We start from the raw sequence: 19,611 nt of genomic DNA, 5'->3' as shown, positions 1-19,611 counted from the left end.
TGTGACTGACACTTTTTTCAATAAGAAAATGTTAACTCCTCCCAGCCAAACACAAAAGGACACAGCAGCAGATGAATATGATGAAGCATCAGTTCCTCTCTGAACCACTCTGAGTCTATCTGCTGGCAGTATAAAGAACACGAGTCTCCACTTCTCTCTCTGATTCAGGCCTCCTGCTTCTTATTGTTGCTGGAAACAAACTCAGGTCTGCATCCTTCAGCTCATCACAGTCCAGATTCTGTAAAGAGCACACAGTTACACACGTCACATTAGTCGAGCAGGAAGGTCATTCGCTTTTTTGTAATCCTCAAGACATCTGGTAAACAAATTATGACGTTCCCAAGTCATCACATTGTTCCAGGGGTCTGTTTGGTGGCCATCTTTGATTTCTAAGAAAAACTGAAAATTATAACTTTTGAACTAGACATCAGACAAAGGACACTAGTTTTCTATGTAATGTATATTAACAAGTTTGGTATATTGACACTTAAGACAAAGACAATCTCTCAAAAACAAGAGCGATAATGTTAAAACATGTAACATTAAATAATAAAACTTGATTCACCTCAGTCTGACGTGGATTCTTTTCTTCACTGGCAGCTGAATGACAGAGACAATATGTTTCATTAGACACTCATTACTGGCAATCACTTTCTCTAAACTTAGCTGTCATTAAATTTTGGCTAAAAGCTATTTTCCACCATCATACTGACACATTTATGCAGAATGTATATAAACCATCAACCAAAAATGAGACAAAGTACTCATGAAGTACCTGACTGAAGTTTCCAGACTGTAACAACCAGACCAATCGTGAGCGTTCCAGAGAGAACGCCCAGGATCACACTCATCAGCTTTGTTATTCTGTCAGACCCATCTAAATAAAGACCATTAAATTAGATTTAATTCTTTTATAGAAACTTGAGACCTGGATAAAATTAAAATGGACCAAACTGAATTTAGTGTAACAGTTTCACATTCAAACATTTGATCATCTGCACAATGAAAGAAATCTTGATGAGAATCTTACTTGTACTCTTGTTGTCCACGTCATCATGTGGCTCATCACTGCCTTTTAAAGACATTGAGATAAAATTAGTCCTGATTTTATTTCAACAGATTTGCATCACAATCACATTTGGTCTACGTTTATAGACGGTTTGTTGTCTGTGTTGTTCTCAGAGAAATATGAAAATTCAGTGTAAACATAAATGCAGAATACATAAGAAAAGATAGACAAGAGTTTAGAATGATCTTACCTTCAACTTTTAAATAAATCACTCTGAAAGTTGGACCTCCACTTTCGTAAAATCCGCAGAAATACAGTCCAGAGTCAGATAAATCCACTTGTTTGATTTTCAGAGAGACAGTGGAGATGTTGGAGCTCATTTCAAACTTTCCATTTTGAAATCCCTTGGAGTAGGTAACATGACCATTACGGTCCATAAGACAGATATGGCTTGTGTTGGTTTTGTCAACCAGTCTGAACCAGAATGTCACAGTATCAAAGCTGACAATCTTGTCACACAGCAGAGTGACGTTTTGTCCAGGTTGGACCTCCACAGTCTGAGACTCAGAAAGTGACACAGAGATCCAGCCTGAAACACACAGCAGAGAAAATAAAAGATTTAGTCTTAACTCAACAACAGAAACATGAACAATAAGTTTAAAATAAGTGAATAGTTTCAGTTCTGGTGGTTTGGAGTCACCAAAGTTCTAAATGTAGTTGAGATGAATTCAGTGTCAGTACTCACTGAAGCTGCAGAGACTTAAAGCTGTTATCAAGGTAAAGTTCTTCATGCTGTGTGTGTCTGTAGCTCTGCAACGTCCACAACTGAACTGAGCTCCAGTGAGGCTGCGTTCAACGTAAAGAGGTGGGCTGTTCCTCATTCGCCTCTCTTGTTGATCAAACTGGCCACATAAATGGTTTGAGGAAAAAAAAAAAAGTGTTGATGCAGAATATTAACTCAGTCTCTCTCTCTCTCTGTTATTTGACAATACTCTTACAACAGAAGTCAATATTCAAACATTAGATGATCTGTACAGTGAAAGACGTCATCATGTGGCTCATTGTTCCCTTTTAAAGAAAATGAAAATATCAGTCTTTTGCATCATAATGACATTTTGTCAGTGTTTAAATAGACATTTTGTTTCCTGTGCTGTTAGAAGACAACTGACCCTTTCAACATGCTTTGGTCTCCCCAACAGACACCTCACCTCCCCAATATCACTGATTCTCAGTAGATATATAGCAGTAATGTTGTTGGTGGTTTTAATGAGGCGGTGTAGTTTTCCTGTCCTGAGCCGTGCACATCTCATGTCAGTCTGGGATGTTTCCAGTCGGGATGCTTTCTATTTCTCCTCTGTAAAACTTGCTTGGCACAGGAATTTTGCCTTCTTGAGTTTCCTGAAGAAACACAGTTGTTTCTGAGTCTTCTTTGTCCGTGTGGAGATGTGTGATGTCTACGATACGTTCTCTGTGTTCTTTCCCAGGAACTTCAAACTACTCACCTGTTTCACGTCAGCTCCACTGATGTAGACAGGGGTGTGTGGCTCATTTTTCTGAAAATTAGAGATCAGGTTCTTGGTGTTGTTGATATTGAGTAACATCTGGTAACATGAAAACTGTTTTTGTAGCCTGTGAGCTGCACCTCCTGTAGTTCTGCTGTCATCTGTCTTAAACATGGAACATGTAGAGTGGATGGCTTCATATGAGGTTTTAAAAGTGTCACACTGCTTCAGACATCTTTTCACAAGCTGGATGGATGAGTGTGAGTCTGTCAGAGGTGTAAAGATACAGATACAGATATATATCTGATACACACAGAGCTGTTTGTCACCACAGAGCAAAGTGCAACGATGGACGTGTGTGTCACATGTTTACATTCATACATACAACCACCAACTGTTTGATAAATAAATTGTATTTTTTATTCAGATTCAGGCATGTAGCACATTGACTTCAGGTACAAGACAGTTTTCACTGCTTCATTTCAGACTTTATCTTCACAGAGTTTTGATCTAACAGGCCTCAATGATTTTCACCTCAGTTGTGTTCAGATCACTCTGTGCTGCCTCTTCCTGTTAAACAAGTGATATGAAACTCAGTCACTCCTCCACTGCTGCTGACGTCCATCTAACCCTCATTATAAGACAACCTAGACAGTCATCATTGTCCTGACAGGCTCCATATTCATGTTTATTTTTCTAATCACACTTCGACTGAGAGAAATAAAATTCTGACAGTTGAACCTCTGCAGCAGAAAGACGCTTAGATCTTTATTGCAAAATGAAAAGTTTTGACAAAAGTGATTATTGCTCTCATCAAGAAGTCACACAAAAGCATCAAAGCATATTGAACTGATCCAGCATCAGTTCCAGTCTCCTCCTGAGTCTATCTGGTGGCAGCATAAACAACGTTTGGTTCCAACTTTCTTCTTTTTGCTTTTGATTGAAATGTCACTGCAGCGTAGTTCAGGTCATCAGAGCCCACATTCTGTGAAAAGAGTATTTACAGTCTTAATGTGGAGACTGGACATGATTTTATTAATTCACACAATATAACCTGACATATACTGGATTTATGAGGGAAATATCAATATTGATAATTGGTCAATATTCATTCCTAATAACATAGGATTAACAAACGTTCTTGATACACTTTATCTGAAGGAATGTGCATAAGACAGTCATTACACTGTCATAACCATGTCATTACAACTGTGATGAACATAAGATGGTCTTATTTAAAGTTAATGACTGTCGTCATTAAGTGTCATTTGGCACATAATGTCATTTCTAACCCAGAGTCTGATGTCTTTGTTATAACAACTTGACATTATCCATGTTAAACTGTTTATCTTCATGTGTTGACATTATGTTAAAATGTCATGTGTGGCTGGTTTTGACATTGTCAGTTATGAGACCATGATAACTGTGTCATAAATATTTTCCTTCCCGTCAAGTAAAGTGGTACATTCTGAACTTGTCATAAAAATGTCATTAAGTTTTATTACACTGTCAGCAGTGTCATGAATAATTTCCTGGACATCAAACAAAGTGGTACCATTTGGACTTGTCATAGAGATGTTATTACATGTTATAACGTCAGTTTGGTGACAAAGTACAGCACAAAGATAATTTATCCTACAGAGTCATCTAATGGACAGAGAGTGTTTAGTTAATTTACTTGTTGTTGAAGTAAACAAATCACTGTCTGCTGTTGACTGTAGCTGGTTTTAGCTAGTTGACTCGATTAATTGTGGAACCAGCCGTCTAATTAGTTGAATCAGCCCCGGGGTGCACACAGAACTGGACATTGGTGTATTAGCTGAATGAAATTTCAGAGTTGCTGTGTTATTTCTATGCAGTAAGCAGAAGAGAATGGACTGCAGTATTTCAGGAACAAACCAATATTAACTGATACATACAGTCCCAGTTGTTTTTTGTCAGTCACCATCAAACAATATATAAAAATAAATGTTAAAATTGGACTCACCTCACTGCGCTCTGGATTCTGTTCTTCTTTATCAGCTAAGTGACAGAAACAAAATATCTGGTCAGGTCATTAATCTGTTTAGTATTTTTTTCAACATAGTGACAAAACTTTTAACACTTGACACAAAACCAAATGTAACACAGACATAGAAACTTTAAAAAAGTACCTGTCTGAAGTTTCCTGATTTTAACAACCAGACCGATGATAACCATTACAAGGAGAACAGTCAGAACGCCCAGGATCACACTCATCAGCTTTGTTATTCTGTCAGACCCATCTAAATAAAGACCATTAAATTAGATTTAATTCTTTTATAGAAACTTGAGACCTGGATAAAATTAAAACTGACCAAACTGAATTTAGTGTAACAGTTTCACATTGAAATATTTGATCATCTGCACAATGAAAGAAATCTTGATGAGAATTTTACTTGTACTCTTGTTGTCCACGTCATCATGTGGCTCATCACTGCCTTTTAAAGAAATTGAGATAAAATTAGTCCTGATTTTGTTTCAACAGATTTGCATCACAATCACATTTGGTCTACGTTTATAGACGGTTTGTTGTCTGTGTTGTTCTCAGAGAAATATGAAAATTCAGTGTAAACATAAATGCAGAATAAATAACAAAAGATAGACAAGAGTTTAGAATGATCTTACCTTCAACTTTTAAATGAATCACCCTGTGAACTGGACCTCCATTTATGTTAAATCCACAGAAATACAGTCCAGAGTCAGATAAATCCACTTGTTTGATTTTCAGAGAGACAGTGGAGCTCATTTCAAACTTTCCATTTTGAAATTCACTGGAGTAGGTAACGGAACCATTACGCTCCATACGAGAGATAAGACTTGTGTTGGTTTTGTCAACCAGTCTGAACCAGACTGTCACAGAGTCATAGTCGACAATCTTGTCACACAGCAGAGTGACGTTTTGTCCAGGTTGGACCTCCACAGTCTGAAACTCAGAAAGTGACACAGAGATCCAGCCTGAAACACACAGCAGAGAAAATAAAAGATTTAGTCATAACTCAACAAAAGAAACATGAACAATAAGTTTAAAATAAGTGAATAGTTTCAGTTCTGGTGGTTTGGAGTCACCAAAGTTCTAAATGTAGTTGAGATGAATTCAGTGTCAGTACTCACTGAAGCTGCAGAGACTTAAAGCTGTTATCAAGGTAAAGTTCTTCATGCTGCGTGTGTCTGTAGCTCTGCAACGTCCACAACTGAACTGAGCTCCAGTGAGGCTGCGTTCAACGTAAAGAGGTGGGCTGTTCCTCATTCGCCTATCTTGTTGATCAAACTGGCCACATAAATGGTTTGAGGAAAAAAAAAGTGTTGATGCAGAATGTTAACTCAGTCTCTCTCTCTGTGTGTTATTTGACAATACTCTTACAACAGAAGTCAATATTCAAACATTAGATGATCTGTACAGTGAAAGACGTCATCATGTGGCTCATTGTTCCCTTTTAAAGAAAATGAAAACATCAGTCTTTTGCATCATGATGACATTTTGTCAGTGTTTAAATAGACATTTTGTTTCCTGTGCTGTTAGAAGACAACTGACCCTTTCAACATGCTTTGGTCTCCTCAACAGACACCTCACCTCCCCAATATCACTGATTCTCAGTAGATATATAGCAGTAATGTTGTTGGTGGTTTTAATGAGGCGGTGTAGTTTTCCTGTCCTGAGCCGTGCACATCTCATGTCAGTCTGTGATGTTTCCAGTCGGGATGCTTTCTATTTCTCCTCTGTAAACTTGCTTGGCACAGGAATTTTGCCTTCTTGAGTTTCCTGAAGAAACACAGTTGTTTCTGAGTCTTCTTTGTCCATGTGGAGATGTGTGATGTCTATGATACGTTCTCTGTGTTCTTTCACAGGAACTTCAAACTACTCACCTGTTCCACGTCAGCTCCACTGATGTAGACAGGGGTGTGTGGCTCATTTGAAAATCAGCGATCAGGTTCTTGATTTGTTGACATTGAGTAACATCTGGTAAAGTGGAAACTGTTTTCGTAGCCTGTGAGATTTTTTAAGGCCTCCCACATGTCTTTGGTGTTGATGGTGTTGAGGTTTCTCTCCAGTCACTGTTCATACCTCCTCTTTGCTTCCTTGATACCAGGTTTCAGTGTTGCTCTGGTGGTGCAGTTAGCTTCCCTGTCACCTGACTCAAAGACAGGTCCTTTGACTCTGGATAGAGCTGTCACCTCAACATTCACCCAGACTTTCTGGCTGGTGAATGATAACACTCACTCACTGATTTCATCTTAGACATCCAACATGAATAACATTTGCTATTAAGTGCTATAAAGCATTTTTGTGTGGTTATGATGCAGAGAACTGCAGGCCGAACCTTTTCTGGTTCAGACCTCATTTATCACACAGATACAGAAAGGTCACTGATACAGACAGTGCTGTTTGTTAGCACAGTGGGTGTCAAATATTTTTAGCACTGACAATACTTCTAATAACTTAAAATGCATTGTGGATTTGATTCACATATTTACACACAGACATGTTTCATTATCAGTCACAGAAATATTCACACAGATGGACTTTATGTTTTATCAAAATGACCCTTTGATCTAACAGGCCTCAATGATTTTCACCTCAGCTGTGTTCAGATCACTCTGTGCAGCCTCTTCCTGTTAAACAAGTGATATGAAACTCAGTCACTCCTCCACTGCTGCTGACGTCCATCTAACCCTCATTATAAGACAACATGTAGAGTGGATGGCTTCATATGAGGTTTTAAAAGTGTCACGCTGCTTCAGACTTTTTTTTACAAGCTGGATGGATGAGTGTGAGTCTGTCAGAGGTGTAAAGATACAGATACAGATATATATCTGATACACACAGAGCTGTTTGTCACCACAGAGCAAAATGCAACGATGGACGTGTGTGTCACATGTTTATATTCATACATACAACAACCAAACTGTTTTATAAATATATTGTATTTTTTATTCAGGCATGTAGCACATTGACATCAGTTAAAATCTCCAGTCTCCACAGTGATGTTTGACAAAAACAGTTTTCACTGCTTGATTTCAGACTTTCTCTTCACAGAGTTTTGATCTAACAGGCCTCATAGTTTTCTCCTCAGTTGTGTTCAGATCACACTGTGCTGCCTCTTCCTGTCAAACAGCTGATCTGTACCACACTCACTCCTCCACTGCTGCACACCTCCATCTATCTGTGGTCTGTCTGGACAGTCAAAGTCAGATCAAACTAGCAAGACACAGAGTGAGAGAGAGACATGAGAGTACAAATAAAACAAAGCTCACACATTTAGTCATGTGACTGACACTTCTTTCAATAAGAAAATGTTAACTCCTCCCAGCCAAACACAAAAGGACACAGCAGCAGATGAATATGATGAAGCATCAGTTCCTCTCTGAACCACTCTGAGTCTATCTGCTGGCAGTATAAAGAACACGAGTCTCCACTTCTCTCTCTGATTCAGGCCTCCTGCTTCTTATTGTTGCTGGAAACAAACTCAGGTCTGCATCCTTCAGCTCATCACAGTCCAGATTCTGTAAAGAGCACACAGTTACACACGTCACATTAGTCGAGCAGGAAGGTCATTCGCTTTTTTGCAATCCTCAAGACATCTGGTAAACAAATTATGACATTCCCAAGTCATCACATTGTTCCAGGCGTCTGTTTGGTGGCCATCTTTGATTTCTAAGAAAAACTGAAAATTATAACTTTTGAACTAGACATCAGACAAAGGACACTAGTTTTCTATGTAATGTGTATTAACAAGTTTGGTGTATTGACACTTAAGACAAAGGACTTTAATGTGCAAAATATGTTTACATATATACCAAATTATACAAACTATGTAAACTGAATGAGGTAAAACTGACAGTCATCAGTGAAAAATGATAAAATATGAATCTGTTTTCTTTGTATGTTTTGTAGAATTAGGTAGACAGGTCGCTAATCATGCCAAGGTGAAAGAAAAACAAGAGAGATAATGTTAAAACATGTAACATTAAATAATAAAACTTGATTCACCTCAGTCTGACGTGGATTCTTTTCTTCACTGGCAGCTGAATGACAGAGACAATATGTTTCATTAGACACTCATTACTGGCAATCACTTTCTCTAAACTTAGCTGTCATTAAATTTTGGCTAAAAGCTATTTTCCACCATCATACTGACACATTTATGCAGAATGTATATAAACCATCAACCAAAAATGAGACGAAGTACTCCTGAAGTACCTGACTGAAGTTTCCAGACTGTAACAACCAGACCAATCGTGAGCGTTCCAGAGAGAACACCCAGGATCACACTCATCAGCTTTGTTATTCTGTCAGACCCACCTAAATAAAGACCATTAAATTAGATTTAATTCTTTTATAGAAACTTGAGACCTGGATTAAATTAAAATGGACAAAACTGAATTTAGTGTAACAGTTTCACATTGAAATAATTGATCATCTGCACAATGAAAGAAATCTTGATGAGAATCTTACTTGTACTCTTGTTGTCCACGTCATCATGTGGCTCATCACTGCCTTTTAAAGACATTGAGATAAAATTAGTCCTGATTTTATTTCAACAGATTTGCATCACAATCACATTTGGTCTACGTTTATAGGCGGTTTGTTGTCTGTGTTGTTCTCAGAGAAATATGAAAATTCAGTGTAAACATAAATGCAGAATACATAAGAAAAGATAGACAAGACTTTAGAATGATCTTACCTTCAACTTTTAAATGAATCACCCTGTGAACTGGACCTCCACCTATGTAAAATCCGCAGAAATACAGTCCAGAGTCAGATAAATCCACTTGTTTGATTTTCAGAGAGACAGTGGAGATGTTGGAGCTCATTTCAAACTTTCCATTTTGAAATCCCTCGGAGTAGGTAACATGACCATTACGGTCCATACGAGAGATACGACTTGTGTTGGTTTTGTCAACCAGTCTGAACCAGAATGTCACAGTCTCATAGTCGATCATCTTGTTACACAGCAGAGTGACGTTTTGTCCAGGTTGGAGCTCCACAGTCTGAAACTCAGAAAGTGACACAGAGATCCAGCCTGAAACACACAGCAGAGAAAAAAAAAAGACTTAGTTACTGAACAAAAGAAACATGAACAATAAGTTTAAAATAAGTGAATAGTTTCAGTTGTGGTGGTTTGGAGTCACCAAAGTTCTAAATGTAGTTGAGATGAATTCAGTGTCAGTACTCACTGAAGCTGCAGAGACTTAAAGCTGTTATCAAGGTAAAGTTCTTCATGCTGTGTGTGTCTGTAGCTCTGCAACGTCCACAACTGAACTGAGCTCCAGTGAGGCTGCGTTCAACGTAAAGAGGTGGGCTGTTCCTCATTCGCTTCTCTTGTTGATCAAACTGGCCACATAAATGGTTTGAGGAAAAAAAAAAGTGTTGATGCAGAATGTTAACTCCGTCTCTCTCTCTCTGTGTTATTTGACAATACTCTTACAACAGAAGTCAATATTCAAACATTAGATGATCTGTACAGTGAAAGACGTCATCATGTGGCTCATTGTTCCCTTTTAAAGAAAATGAAAATATCAGTCTTTTGCATCATAATGACATTTTGTCAGTGTTTAAATAGACATTTTGTTTCCTGTGCTGTTAGAAGACAACTGACCCTTTCAACATGCTTTGGTCTCCTCAACAGACACCTCACCTCCCCAATATGCCTGATTCTCAGTAGATATATAGCAGAAATGAATCTCAGCGTAAGTTCAATCAGGAAGACCTTCTATTACGCCGTCTTCATTCATAATTTCCTTTACTCCATCTCTCTCTTCCCATTCCTTCTAATCAGCTGTTGTGGGCGTTCACCTTCGTCTTTACTATCCAATCAGATTTTGCCACGGTCGCGGTAGCCAGTCAATTTGCTGCTGCCAAACTTTAAATCGCCTCTGTCTTTGCTCCATCAGTTGTCATTCAGTCAGTCGTGCGACTGGCTCATGTTTTACTCACCATTTGCACCCTGGTGCGCCTCAAGTGATTCCTACCACAACCTCAATTCCCTCAAGGGCTCCAGCCCCGACTTCCTCCCTCTCTTATCTCATATTCGTGAACCAGCGTTTCTTCTGCAGCGGGCATGCACTCTCCCAAATCGTGAGTTGGCCGAACAAGTGCTGTGTTTATCAGAGTTCGCTCCCAGGGCAAGATTCAACATCAGTCGGCCCCCGCCGTGCTGCTCACGGCCGCTAAGAACCAGGAAACCAGGCTTCCTCAGCGATGAGAGGAGGCCTCCACTGCACCTTGATCTCCGCTCCCTCCTCTCCTCTATCCCAGGCACCGTGGACAACTCCTTGCCCTCCTCCCTGCAGTCTACCGACTCGACTCATGCCATCGACGCACGCCTCCAAGCGCCGGAGACCAGACCTTAACCATCCGCTCCTCAGCGTCTCTCTGCTGCCAGGCCCCATGCTGCAGTCACCCTCCGCTACGGGAACCTCTCAGGTTCTTCAGCCGTCCAGACCCTCCTAGGTAGGCCGCATGCAACTCAAGCAGCAAATATATCCAGCATGTGAGATCAGTTCTCCAAGGTAGTCACCCCGAGTGCGTTAAGCATGGCCACAAGGAAGCATTACTGCTGTGTTCAAAACTGCTGATCCCGGCTGATCATAGATGATGTATTGGGCATTATTATTTATTGGCCTTGCATATATCGCATGTGTCTGTCAGTCTACCCAGAGAGGAGGCAGAACTGATGCTATTTGGCCTAATCAGCGACCTCTATATCTGTATGGAAGGAACATTATTTATTAAGTCTTCTCAGTAAAGTCTAGCACACAAGATACTTAAGGAAGGATAATTATTACTCGGCCGTCCGCGCCTCGCTCCGGCCCCGTCTCTTGCGCGACCAGCCTTCACATTTGAGCATTCTCTCTTCACTACACCATGTATAATGCCATCAAATGATAAGTTGATGGGCTCAGGTGCTAGCTTTCTAAGCAGGTATCATAGATGTGTTCAAGCAGCCCATTCATTCGTTCTGTGGAATCTGTGGCATCAGGAGGGATTCCAATATTTGCTTATGCGTCTTCTCGGCTGTTGCAGCCCAAGCAGACCTGTAACTCTGTGAGATGAAGTTCAAGTGTCTTTATTGTCCTTATGCTTACACATAACGAAATTTCGTTTGGTAGTTCTCGGCACATAGTTACGATAAAAACACACAATACAAGTAATAATAATAATAATAATAATAATAAGAATAATAATAATAATAATAATAATAAATAAACCTAGTAACATGATATGTGCAAGAGTCGGCAGCCGTACAGGGAATGATATGTTGATAGGTAAGTGCAATCAGAGTGAGTCCAGTCCTCCCTTTAGAGAACTACAGTCATGATTTCCAAATTCCTCCTGCACTGTCATAACATAACAAAATTGCAGTTCTCTCCCTCCATGAGCCTCTCAACTTCGTCAGCGCGTCATCCTCAGAGTCGTCCCTATTTAGCTCCTGGACATGGTGTCCTCTGTGCCAATCTGCAGGATTTATCTCTTAGATGAAGACTGTGCTCCGACTGCATGGTGTCTTCCTGCTAGTTCACTGGATGGCGCTTCCTCTATGCGAGCTGGCGCAGTCCTCTGATTCTTAGTTTTTTTTTGGGGGGGGGTGGGGGTTCACGGATGCGGGTCTATCTGTAGTTTCGGGGGTGTTTTCTTCAAGGCAGTGGTTGCTGCCACCGGCCTCCCTCCTCTGCCAGTTTCGATTGCTCCCTGCACTATAAGAGATATATTTATTCAGTGTCATGCCAGGTTTTGGGGCTTGCAGGAAGTGCAACACATTCAGTGTTATGCATCAATCATGTCAGCATCATCAATAGTGCGCTCCTCTTCAAGAGATCATGAAGCAAGGCACAGGCAGCTTTATTTATATAGCACCATCCAGTCTCGAGGCAATTAAAGGTGCTTTACAGATCTTAGAAATCATTAAAATTGCATTTGAATTCATTAAGACAAGCAAGTATATTGTTAAAAATCATTACGGGAATGGCATTTAAAGCATACATAAGCATACCTGTTAAAACCAGTGATGTGATCCTCCACTGCTGCAGACAGATGGGCCTTTTTCAGGCAGAAAAAACACATCTAGCTGTTGACTCTTTCCACAGCAGGACATTGCTTAGCTTCCTACCCTGATCCTCCTGCTGCTTCTTCAAACTGGCAGCATGCTGACCACCATCTACTGTAGGTAATACACTGACTATGGATAAGTAGCTCATACAATGCCCCTTCAAAAAATCTGAACTGTCTCTTAAATGGACCTGAGCTGAGTCCTAACTATAAAAGTAACATGCAGACAGCTGCATTAAGAAGACTGAGTACAAACACAGTGGAGATGGATGAGAGCTGCACCTGCTGTAGTTCTGCTGTTGTTCTGAGTTTATAAAAGTGTCACGCTGCTTCAGACATCTTTTCACAAGCTGGATGGATGAGTGTGAGTCTGTCAGAGGTGTAAAGATACAGATACAGATATATATCTGATACACACAGAGCTGTTTGTCACCACAGAGCAAAGTGCAACGATGGGCGTGTGTGTCACATGTTTATATTCATACATACAACAACCGTTTTATAAATATATTGTATTTTTTTCAGACATGTAGCACATTGACATCAGTTAAAATATTCAGTCTCCACAGTGATGTTTGACAAAAAACGTTTTCACTGCTTCATTTCAGACTTTATCTTCACAGAGTTTTGATCTAACAGGCCTCATGATTTTCACCTCAGTTGTGTTCAGATCACACTGTGCTGCCTCTTCCTGTTAAACAAGTGATATGAAACTCAGTCACTCCTCCACTGCTGCTGACGTCCATCTAACCCTCATTATAAGACAACCTGGACAGTCATCATTGTCCTGACAGGCTCCATATTCATGTTTTTTTTTCTAATCACACTTTGACTGAGAGAAATAAAATTCTGACAGTTGAACCTCTGCAGCAGAAAGATGCTTAGATCTTTATTGCAAAATGAAAAGTTTTGACAAAAGTGATTATTGCTCTCATCAAGAAGTCACACAAAATCATCAAAGCATATTGAACTGATCCAGCATCAGTTCCAGTCTCCTCCTGAGTCTATCTGGTGGCAGCATAAACAACGTTTGGCTCCAGCTCTCTTCTTTTTGCTTTTGATTGAAATGTCACTGCAGCGTAGTTCAGGTCATCAGAGCCCACATTCTGTGAAAAGAGTATTTACAGTCTTAATGTGGAGACTGGACATGATTTTATTAATTCACACAATATAACCTGACATATACTGGATTTATGAGGGAAATATCAATATTGATAATAGGTCAATATTCATTCCTAATAACATAGGATTAACAAACGTTCTTGATACACTTTATCTGAAGGAATGTGCATAAGACAGTCATTACACTGTCATAACCATGTCATGACAACTGTGATGAACATAAGATGGTCTTATTTAAAGTTTATGACTGTTGTCATTAAGTGTAATTTGGCACATAATGTCATTTCTAACTCAGAGTCTGATGTCTTTGTTATAACAACTTGACATTATCCATGTTAAACTGTTTATCTTCATGTGTTGACATTATGTTAAAATGTCATGTGTGGCTGGTTTTGACATTGTCAGTTATGAGACCATGATAACTGTGTCATAAATATTTTCCTTCCCCTCAAGTAAAGTGGTACATTCTGAACTTGTCATAAAAATGTCATTAAGTTTTATTACACTGTCAGCAGTGTCATGAATAATTTCCTGGACATCAAACAAAGTGGTACATTCTGAACTTGTCATAGAGATGTTATTACATGTTACAACACCAGTTTGGTGTCAAAGTACAGCACAAAGATAATTTAGCCTACAGAGTCATCTAATGGACAGAGAGTGTTTAGTTAATTTACTTGTTGTTGAAGTAAACAAATCACTGTCTGCTGTTGACTGTAGTTGGTTTTAGCCAGTTGACTCGATTAATTGTGGAACCAGCCGTCTAATTAGTTGAATCAGCCCCGGGGTGCACACAGAACTGGACACTGGTGTATTAGCTGAATGAAATTTCAGAGTTGCTGTGTTATTTCTATGCAGTAAGCAGAAGAGAATGGACTGCAGTATTTCAGGAACAAACCAATATTAACTGATACATACAGTCCCAGTTGTTTTTTGTTGGTCACCATCAAACAATATATAAAAATAAATGTTAAAATTGGACTCACCTCACTGCGCTCTGGATTCTGTTCTTCTTTATCAACTAAGTGACAGAAACAAAATATCTGGTCAGGTCATTAATCTGTTTACTAGTTTTTTCAAAATAGTCACAAAACTTTTAACACTTGACACAAAACCAAATATTAGACAGACACAGAAACTTTAAAAAAGTACCTGTCTGAAGTTTCCTGATTTTAACAACCAGACCGACGATGACCATTACAAGGAGAACAGTCAGAACGCCCAGGATCACACTCATCAGCTTTGTTATTCTGTAAGAATCTTCTAGAAGAAAGATCATTAAATTACTATTACTGTTTTATCTTTGGAGATTTGAGACCTGGCTAAAATTAAAACGGACCAAACTGAATTTAGTGTAACAGTTTCACATTCAAACATTTGATCATCTGCACAATGAAAGAAATCTTGATGAGAATCTTACTTGTACTCTTGTTGTCCACGTCATCATGTGGCTCATCACTGCCTTTTAAAGACACTGAGATAAAATTAGTCCTGATTTTATTTCAACAGATTTGCATCACAATCACATTTGGTCTACGTTTATAGACGGTTTGTTGTCTGTGTTGTTCTCAGAGAAACATGAAAATTCAGTGTAAACATAAATGCAGAATACATAAGAAAAGATAGACAAGAGTTTAGAATGATCCTACCTTCAACTTTTAAATGAATCACCCTGTGAACTGGACCTCCAGCTGCATTAGATTCACAGAAATAAAGTCCAGAGTCAGATAAATCCACTTGTTTGATTTTCAGAGAGACAGTGGAGATGTTGGAGCTCATTTCAAACTTTTCATTTTGAAATCCCTCAGAGTAGGTAACAAGACCATTACGGTCCATAAGAGAGATACGTCTTGTGTTGGTTTTGTCAACCAGTCTGAACCAGACTGTCACAGACTCATAGTTGCCAGTCTTGTCACACTGCAGAGTGATGTTTTGTCCAGGTTGGACCTCCACAGTCTGAGACTCAGAAAGTGACACAGAGATCCAGCCTGAAACACACAGCAGAGAAAAAATAAAAAAAAGATTTAGTCATAACTCAACAACAGAAACATGAACAATGAGTTTAAAATAAGTGAATAGTTTCAGTTCTGGTGGTTTGGAGTCACCAAAGTTCTAAATGTAGTTGAGATGAATTCAGTGTCAGTACTCACTGAAGCTGCAGAGACTTAAAGCTGTTATCAAGGTAAAGTTCTTCATGCTGCGTGTGTCTGTAGCTCTGCAACGTCCACAACTGAACTGAGCTCCAGTGAGGCTGCGTTCAACGTAAAGAGGTGGGCTGTTCCTCATTCGCCTCTCTTGTTGATCAAACTGGCCACATAAATGGTTTGAGGAAAAAAAAAATGTGTTGATGCAGAATGTTAACTCAGTCTCTCTCTCTCTGTGTTATTTGACAATACTCTTACAACAGAAGTCAATATTCAAACATTAGATGATCTGTACAGTGAAAGACGTCATCATGTGGCTCATTGTTCCCTTTTAAAGAAAATGAAAATATCAGTCTTTTGCATCATAATGACATTTTGTCAGTGTTTAAATAGACATTTTGTTTCCTGTGCTGTTAGAAGACAACTGACCCTTTCAACATGCTTTGGTCTCCTCAACAGACACCTCACCTCCCCAATATCACTGATTCTCAGTAGATATATAGCAGTAATGTTGTCTTTGTGAAAGAATGTAAAGCGAATATTGTAAAAAAAAAAAAAAAAAAGTAGGGGTGGTGGGCTCAACAATGCCACCCTGGTAGTTTCACCCAGAGAATTACTTCTGCAACACAAGGCACAGAGGTTCATTTAAGCAAAAGGCATGAGACCTGGTTTTAAAATACACTTTTTTTAAAAAAATTAAAAAATCATTCTTTCTTTAAAAAAAACAAAACAAAAAAAAAACACTAATTAAATATTCACACAGAAAGGGGGATAGGGGAAAACCTAATCAGAGCTGAGACCTAGTGGATAGGTGAAAACTAGGGCGGGGGGGATCCACCAGAAAAAAGGTTAATCAACTTAAATCACCAGGCACACACACACACTCAGGGACAATGCAGACAGGACAGGAGGATGCCACCACCAAATCACCAGCACCGGCAACTGGAAAGGGGGGAAAATAAAACAAATTAGCGGGGTTGCAACAAAACAAAACAACAGAAAACCAATGAATCAGAATCTAACAAAAATTAAAATTAATGGGCAGGTCACAAAATTAAACTTCACAAAATACTCATACAGCCAATAACTGCCCAATTAGAACAACTTTAACACATGTAAACCAAAAAAAAAAAACAAAAAAAAAACAAAGCTAAAGAAAAGAAAACCGAACCCAAACAATTACTGAATTACTGAATTACCTATAGAAAATCTCTCAAATTAACCAAATTAACAAATGAATTATACAAGCAGACAAAATCGGGGTCATCCCAAACAGAAATATACAAATAAATTCAGACAGATAACCCAAAAATAACAGAATGTAACCCACACTTTCACACACTCATTCAGTCTATGTAAAAGGGACCAAAGCCCGGTTAAAAATTGTGCCCTGGCCAAACATTCGTCATACACAGGACGTGGAGACAGAGCAGCAAAGCGTCTATTTTGTGGAAGCATAGCTGTGAAACGTCTTGAAGACCGCAGTGTGACGCAAAGCAGCGGCAAAGACAAAACAGCAGTGGCCCCAATATGCTGGTTACAGTAACACCTAACCAAGAAAAATACTATTAGCATTGCTACATACACTAAAAATGATGCGGTGCACGCTATGATACACATACATACCCTGTTAACAGCAACGGACACAGCCAAACAAATGTAGTAGCACATACAGAGGGCACAGAGTCACACACAAGCAGTCGCCCTACAACACAACAATAATGCCTTAAGAACACAAATAAAACACTACAACCAGCGTGGTGAAGCAGCGTGCAGCCATACCTGTTGGGCCAAACAACCTCTGACCTGGAAGTGATGCGCCGGCGATGATGTTGGCGCAAAGAAAGAACTGGTGGGAAGACTGCCACTTTTGTACTGGCCCACTTCATCGATAGCCACCAGCGGTGCTCATTACAAGCAGTGGCAAATTACATAGAGAATAGACAAGTCTATGCTGCTACACTGACATTGAGTAACATCTGGTAAAGTGGAAACTGTTTTCGTAGCCTGTGAGATTTTTTAAGGCCTCCCACATGTCTTTGGTGTTGATGGTGTTGAGGTTTCTCTCCAGTCACTGTTCATACCTCCTCTCTGCTTCCTTGATACCAGCTTTCAGTGTTGCTCTGGTGGTGCAGTTAGCTTCCCTGTCTCCTGACTCAAAGACAGGTCCTTTGACTCTGGATAGAGCTGTCACCTCAACATTCACCCAGACTTTCTGGCTGGTGAATGATAACACTCACTCACTGATTTCATCTTAGACATCCAACATGAATAACATTTGCTATTAAGTGCTATAAAGCATTTTTGTGTGTGGTTATGATGCAGAGAACTGCAGGCTGAACCTTTTCTGGTTCAGACCTCATTAATCACACAGATACAGAAAGCTCACTGATACAGACAGTGCTGTTTGTGAGCACAGTGGGTGTCAAATATTTTTAGCATTGATGATACTTCTAATAACTTAAAATGCATTGTGGATTTGATTCACATATTTACACACAGACATGTTTCATTATCAGTCACAGAAATATTCACACAGATGGACTTTATGTTTTATCAAAATGACCCTTTGATCTAACAGGCCTCAATGATTTTCACCTCAGCTGTGTTCAGATCACTCTGTGCAGCCTCTTCCTGTTAAACAAGTGATATGAAACTCAGTCACTCCTCCACTGCTGCTGACGTCCATCTAACCCTCATTATAAGACAACATGTAGAGTGGATGGCTTCATATGAGGTTTTAAAAGTGTCACGCTGCTTCAGACTTTTTTTTAACAAGCTGGATGGATGAGTGTGAGTCTGTCAGAGGTGTAAAGATACAGATACAGATATATATCTGATACACACAGAGCTGTTTGTCACCACAGAGCAAAATGTAACGATGGACATGTGTGTGTCACATGTTTATATTCATACATACAACAACCAAACTGTTTTATAAATATATTGTATTTTTATTCAAGCATGTAGCACATTGACATCAGTTAAAATCTCCAGTCTCCACAGTGATGTTTGACAAAAACAGTTTTCACTGTTTGATTTCAGACTTTCTCTTCACAGAGTTTTGATCTAACAGGCCTCATAGTTTTCTCCTCAGTTGTGTTCAGATCACACTGTGCTGCCTCTTCCTGTCAAACAGCTGATCTGTACCACACTCACTCCTCCACTGCTGCACACCTCCATCTATCTGTGGTCTGTCTGGACAGTCAAAGTCAGATCAAACTAGCAAGACACAGAGTGAGAGAGAGAGTTGTTGATGTTTCATCACAGCAGCTTTTCTAAATGTGTCTGTTTCAGAAGTTTAACATTCTCACCCTTTCTGAGTGACAAACTTCCTATTTTCTACATGTTATCTACAGTTACAAACTTTAGTGGTTCAGCATCAAGAGCTTGTTGTGTGTTTTTTCTGCATAAGTTGTTTCCATGACAGCTGAATTAAAGGACCAGTGTGGAGTATTCAGTGATATCAAGCAATAAAATAACAGATTGCAACAAACTCGTCTGCCACATCAATGTGTAGGAGAAACTATGGTGTCTGTGAAACTTGTGAAAAACACTAAAGACTGTATACAGAGCCAGTGTTTAGTTTGTCTGTTCTGGGCTACTGTAGGAACATGATGGTGCAACATGGTCCTACATTTGGGAGATGAGATTGTTCGACACAGAACTTCTCCCCACCTCTCTTTCTTCATTCTTCACACAACTATTTGATAGAACACTATGAACATAGATGCACAACACTGCAAATAACAGGTCCAATAAATT

The 19,611-nt window shown here is 39.3% G+C and overlaps 3 protein-coding genes and 1 long non-coding RNA gene across 6 annotated transcripts; all 4 read right to left on the bottom strand.

The window, feature by feature from the left end:
• Nucleotides 1-1,120, bottom strand: LOC146306161 (uncharacterized). The gene is made up of 3 exons (XR_014769072.1): nt 776-1,120; nt 566-600; nt 1-238 (listed from the first exon to the last, which is right to left on the bottom strand). It is a non-coding gene; the product is annotated as an uncharacterized LOC146306161 (long non-coding RNA).
• A 2,135-nt stretch (nt 1,121-3,255) lies between these two features.
• On the bottom strand, nt 3,256-5,795 carry LOC146306160 (uncharacterized). 2 transcript variants are annotated; one of them, XM_084712217.1, is made up of 6 exons: nt 5,644-5,795; nt 5,158-5,487; nt 4,929-4,970; nt 4,665-4,775; nt 4,499-4,533; nt 3,256-3,496 (listed from the first exon to the last, which is right to left on the bottom strand). In XM_084712217.1, the coding sequence occupies exons 1-6, from the start codon at nt 5,777-5,779 to the stop codon at nt 3,395-3,397; spliced, it is 756 nt and encodes a 251-aa protein (XP_084568343.1). In that variant the 5' UTR covers nt 5,780-5,795; the 3' UTR covers nt 3,256-3,394. The 2 variants fall into 2 exon arrangements, with proteins under 2 accessions (XP_084568343.1, XP_084568344.1); XM_084712218.1 differs by lacking the exon at nt 4,929-4,970.
• A 2,030-nt stretch (nt 5,796-7,825) lies between these two features.
• Nucleotides 7,826-9,778, bottom strand: LOC146306159 (uncharacterized). The gene is made up of 4 exons (XM_084713185.1): nt 9,709-9,778; nt 9,216-9,554; nt 8,934-9,028; nt 7,826-8,034 (listed from the first exon to the last, which is right to left on the bottom strand). Exons 1-4 carry the CDS (start codon nt 9,752-9,754, stop codon nt 7,912-7,914), a joined length of 603 nt encoding a protein of 200 aa, XP_084569311.1. The 5' UTR covers nt 9,755-9,778; the 3' UTR covers nt 7,826-7,911.
• Nucleotides 9,779-13,445: 3,667 nt separating this feature from the next.
• Nucleotides 13,446-16,004, bottom strand: LOC146306158 (uncharacterized). 2 transcript variants are annotated; one of them, XM_084712219.1, is made up of 6 exons: nt 15,853-16,004; nt 15,352-15,690; nt 15,123-15,164; nt 14,855-14,965; nt 14,689-14,723; nt 13,446-13,686 (listed from the first exon to the last, which is right to left on the bottom strand). In XM_084712219.1, the coding sequence occupies exons 1-6, from the start codon at nt 15,986-15,988 to the stop codon at nt 13,585-13,587; spliced, it is 765 nt and encodes a 254-aa protein (XP_084568345.1). In that variant the 5' UTR covers nt 15,989-16,004; the 3' UTR covers nt 13,446-13,584. The 2 variants fall into 2 exon arrangements, with proteins under 2 accessions (XP_084568345.1, XP_084568346.1); XM_084712220.1 differs by lacking the exon at nt 15,123-15,164.
• Between the last annotated feature and the right edge of the window lie 3,607 nt (nt 16,005-19,611).

Source organism: Lutjanus erythropterus, chromosome 23, assembly GCF_056507025.1.
Source record: "Lutjanus erythropterus isolate fLutEry1 chromosome 23, fLutEry1.hap2, whole genome shotgun sequence".
In the NCBI taxonomy this organism is placed as follows: Eukaryota; Metazoa; Chordata; class Actinopteri; order Lutjaniformes; family Lutjanidae; genus Lutjanus; species Lutjanus erythropterus.
The sequence above is the reverse complement of the archived record's forward strand: the minus strand, read 5'-3'. Positions and strand labels throughout refer to the sequence as shown.

Excerpts from the sequence above, each read along its gene's own strand:
- LOC146306158 (XM_084712219.1), bottom strand. The coding sequence starts at position 15,988 with ATGAGGAACAGCCCACCTCTTTACGTTGAACGCAGCCTCACTGGAGCT. Across the intron at positions 15,691-15,852 it reads TTTAAGTCTCTGCAGCTTCA|GCTGGATCTCTGTGTCACTT; the intron begins GTGAGTACTGAC and ends TGTGTGTTTCAG. Across the intron at positions 13,687-14,688 it reads AGAATCCAGAGCGCAGTGAG|AATGTGGGCTCTGATGACCT; the intron begins GTGAGTCCAATT and ends CTCTTTTCACAG.
- LOC146306160 (XM_084712217.1), bottom strand. The coding sequence starts at position 5,779 with ATGAGGAACAGCCCACCTCTTTACGTTGAACGCAGCCTCACTGGAGCT. Across the intron at positions 4,971-5,157 it reads GATTCATTTAAAAGTTGAAG|GCAGTGATGAGCCACATGAT; the intron begins GTAAGATCATTC and ends TTTCTTTAAAAG. Across the intron at positions 3,497-4,498 it reads AGAATCCAGAGCGCAGTGAG|AATGTGGGCTCTGATGACCT; the intron begins GTGAGTCCAATT and ends CTCTTTTCACAG.
- LOC146306159 (XM_084713185.1), bottom strand. The coding sequence starts at position 9,754 with ATGAAGAACTTTACCTTGATAACAGCTTTAAGTCTCTGCAGCTTCA. Across the intron at positions 9,555-9,708 it reads TTTAAGTCTCTGCAGCTTCA|GCTGGATCTCTGTGTCACTT; the intron begins GTGAGTACTGAC and ends TGTGTGTTTCAG. Across the intron at positions 8,035-8,933 it reads AGATGATCAATTATTTCAAT|AATCTGGACTGTGATGAGCT; the intron begins GTGAAACTGTTA and ends TGCTCTTTACAG.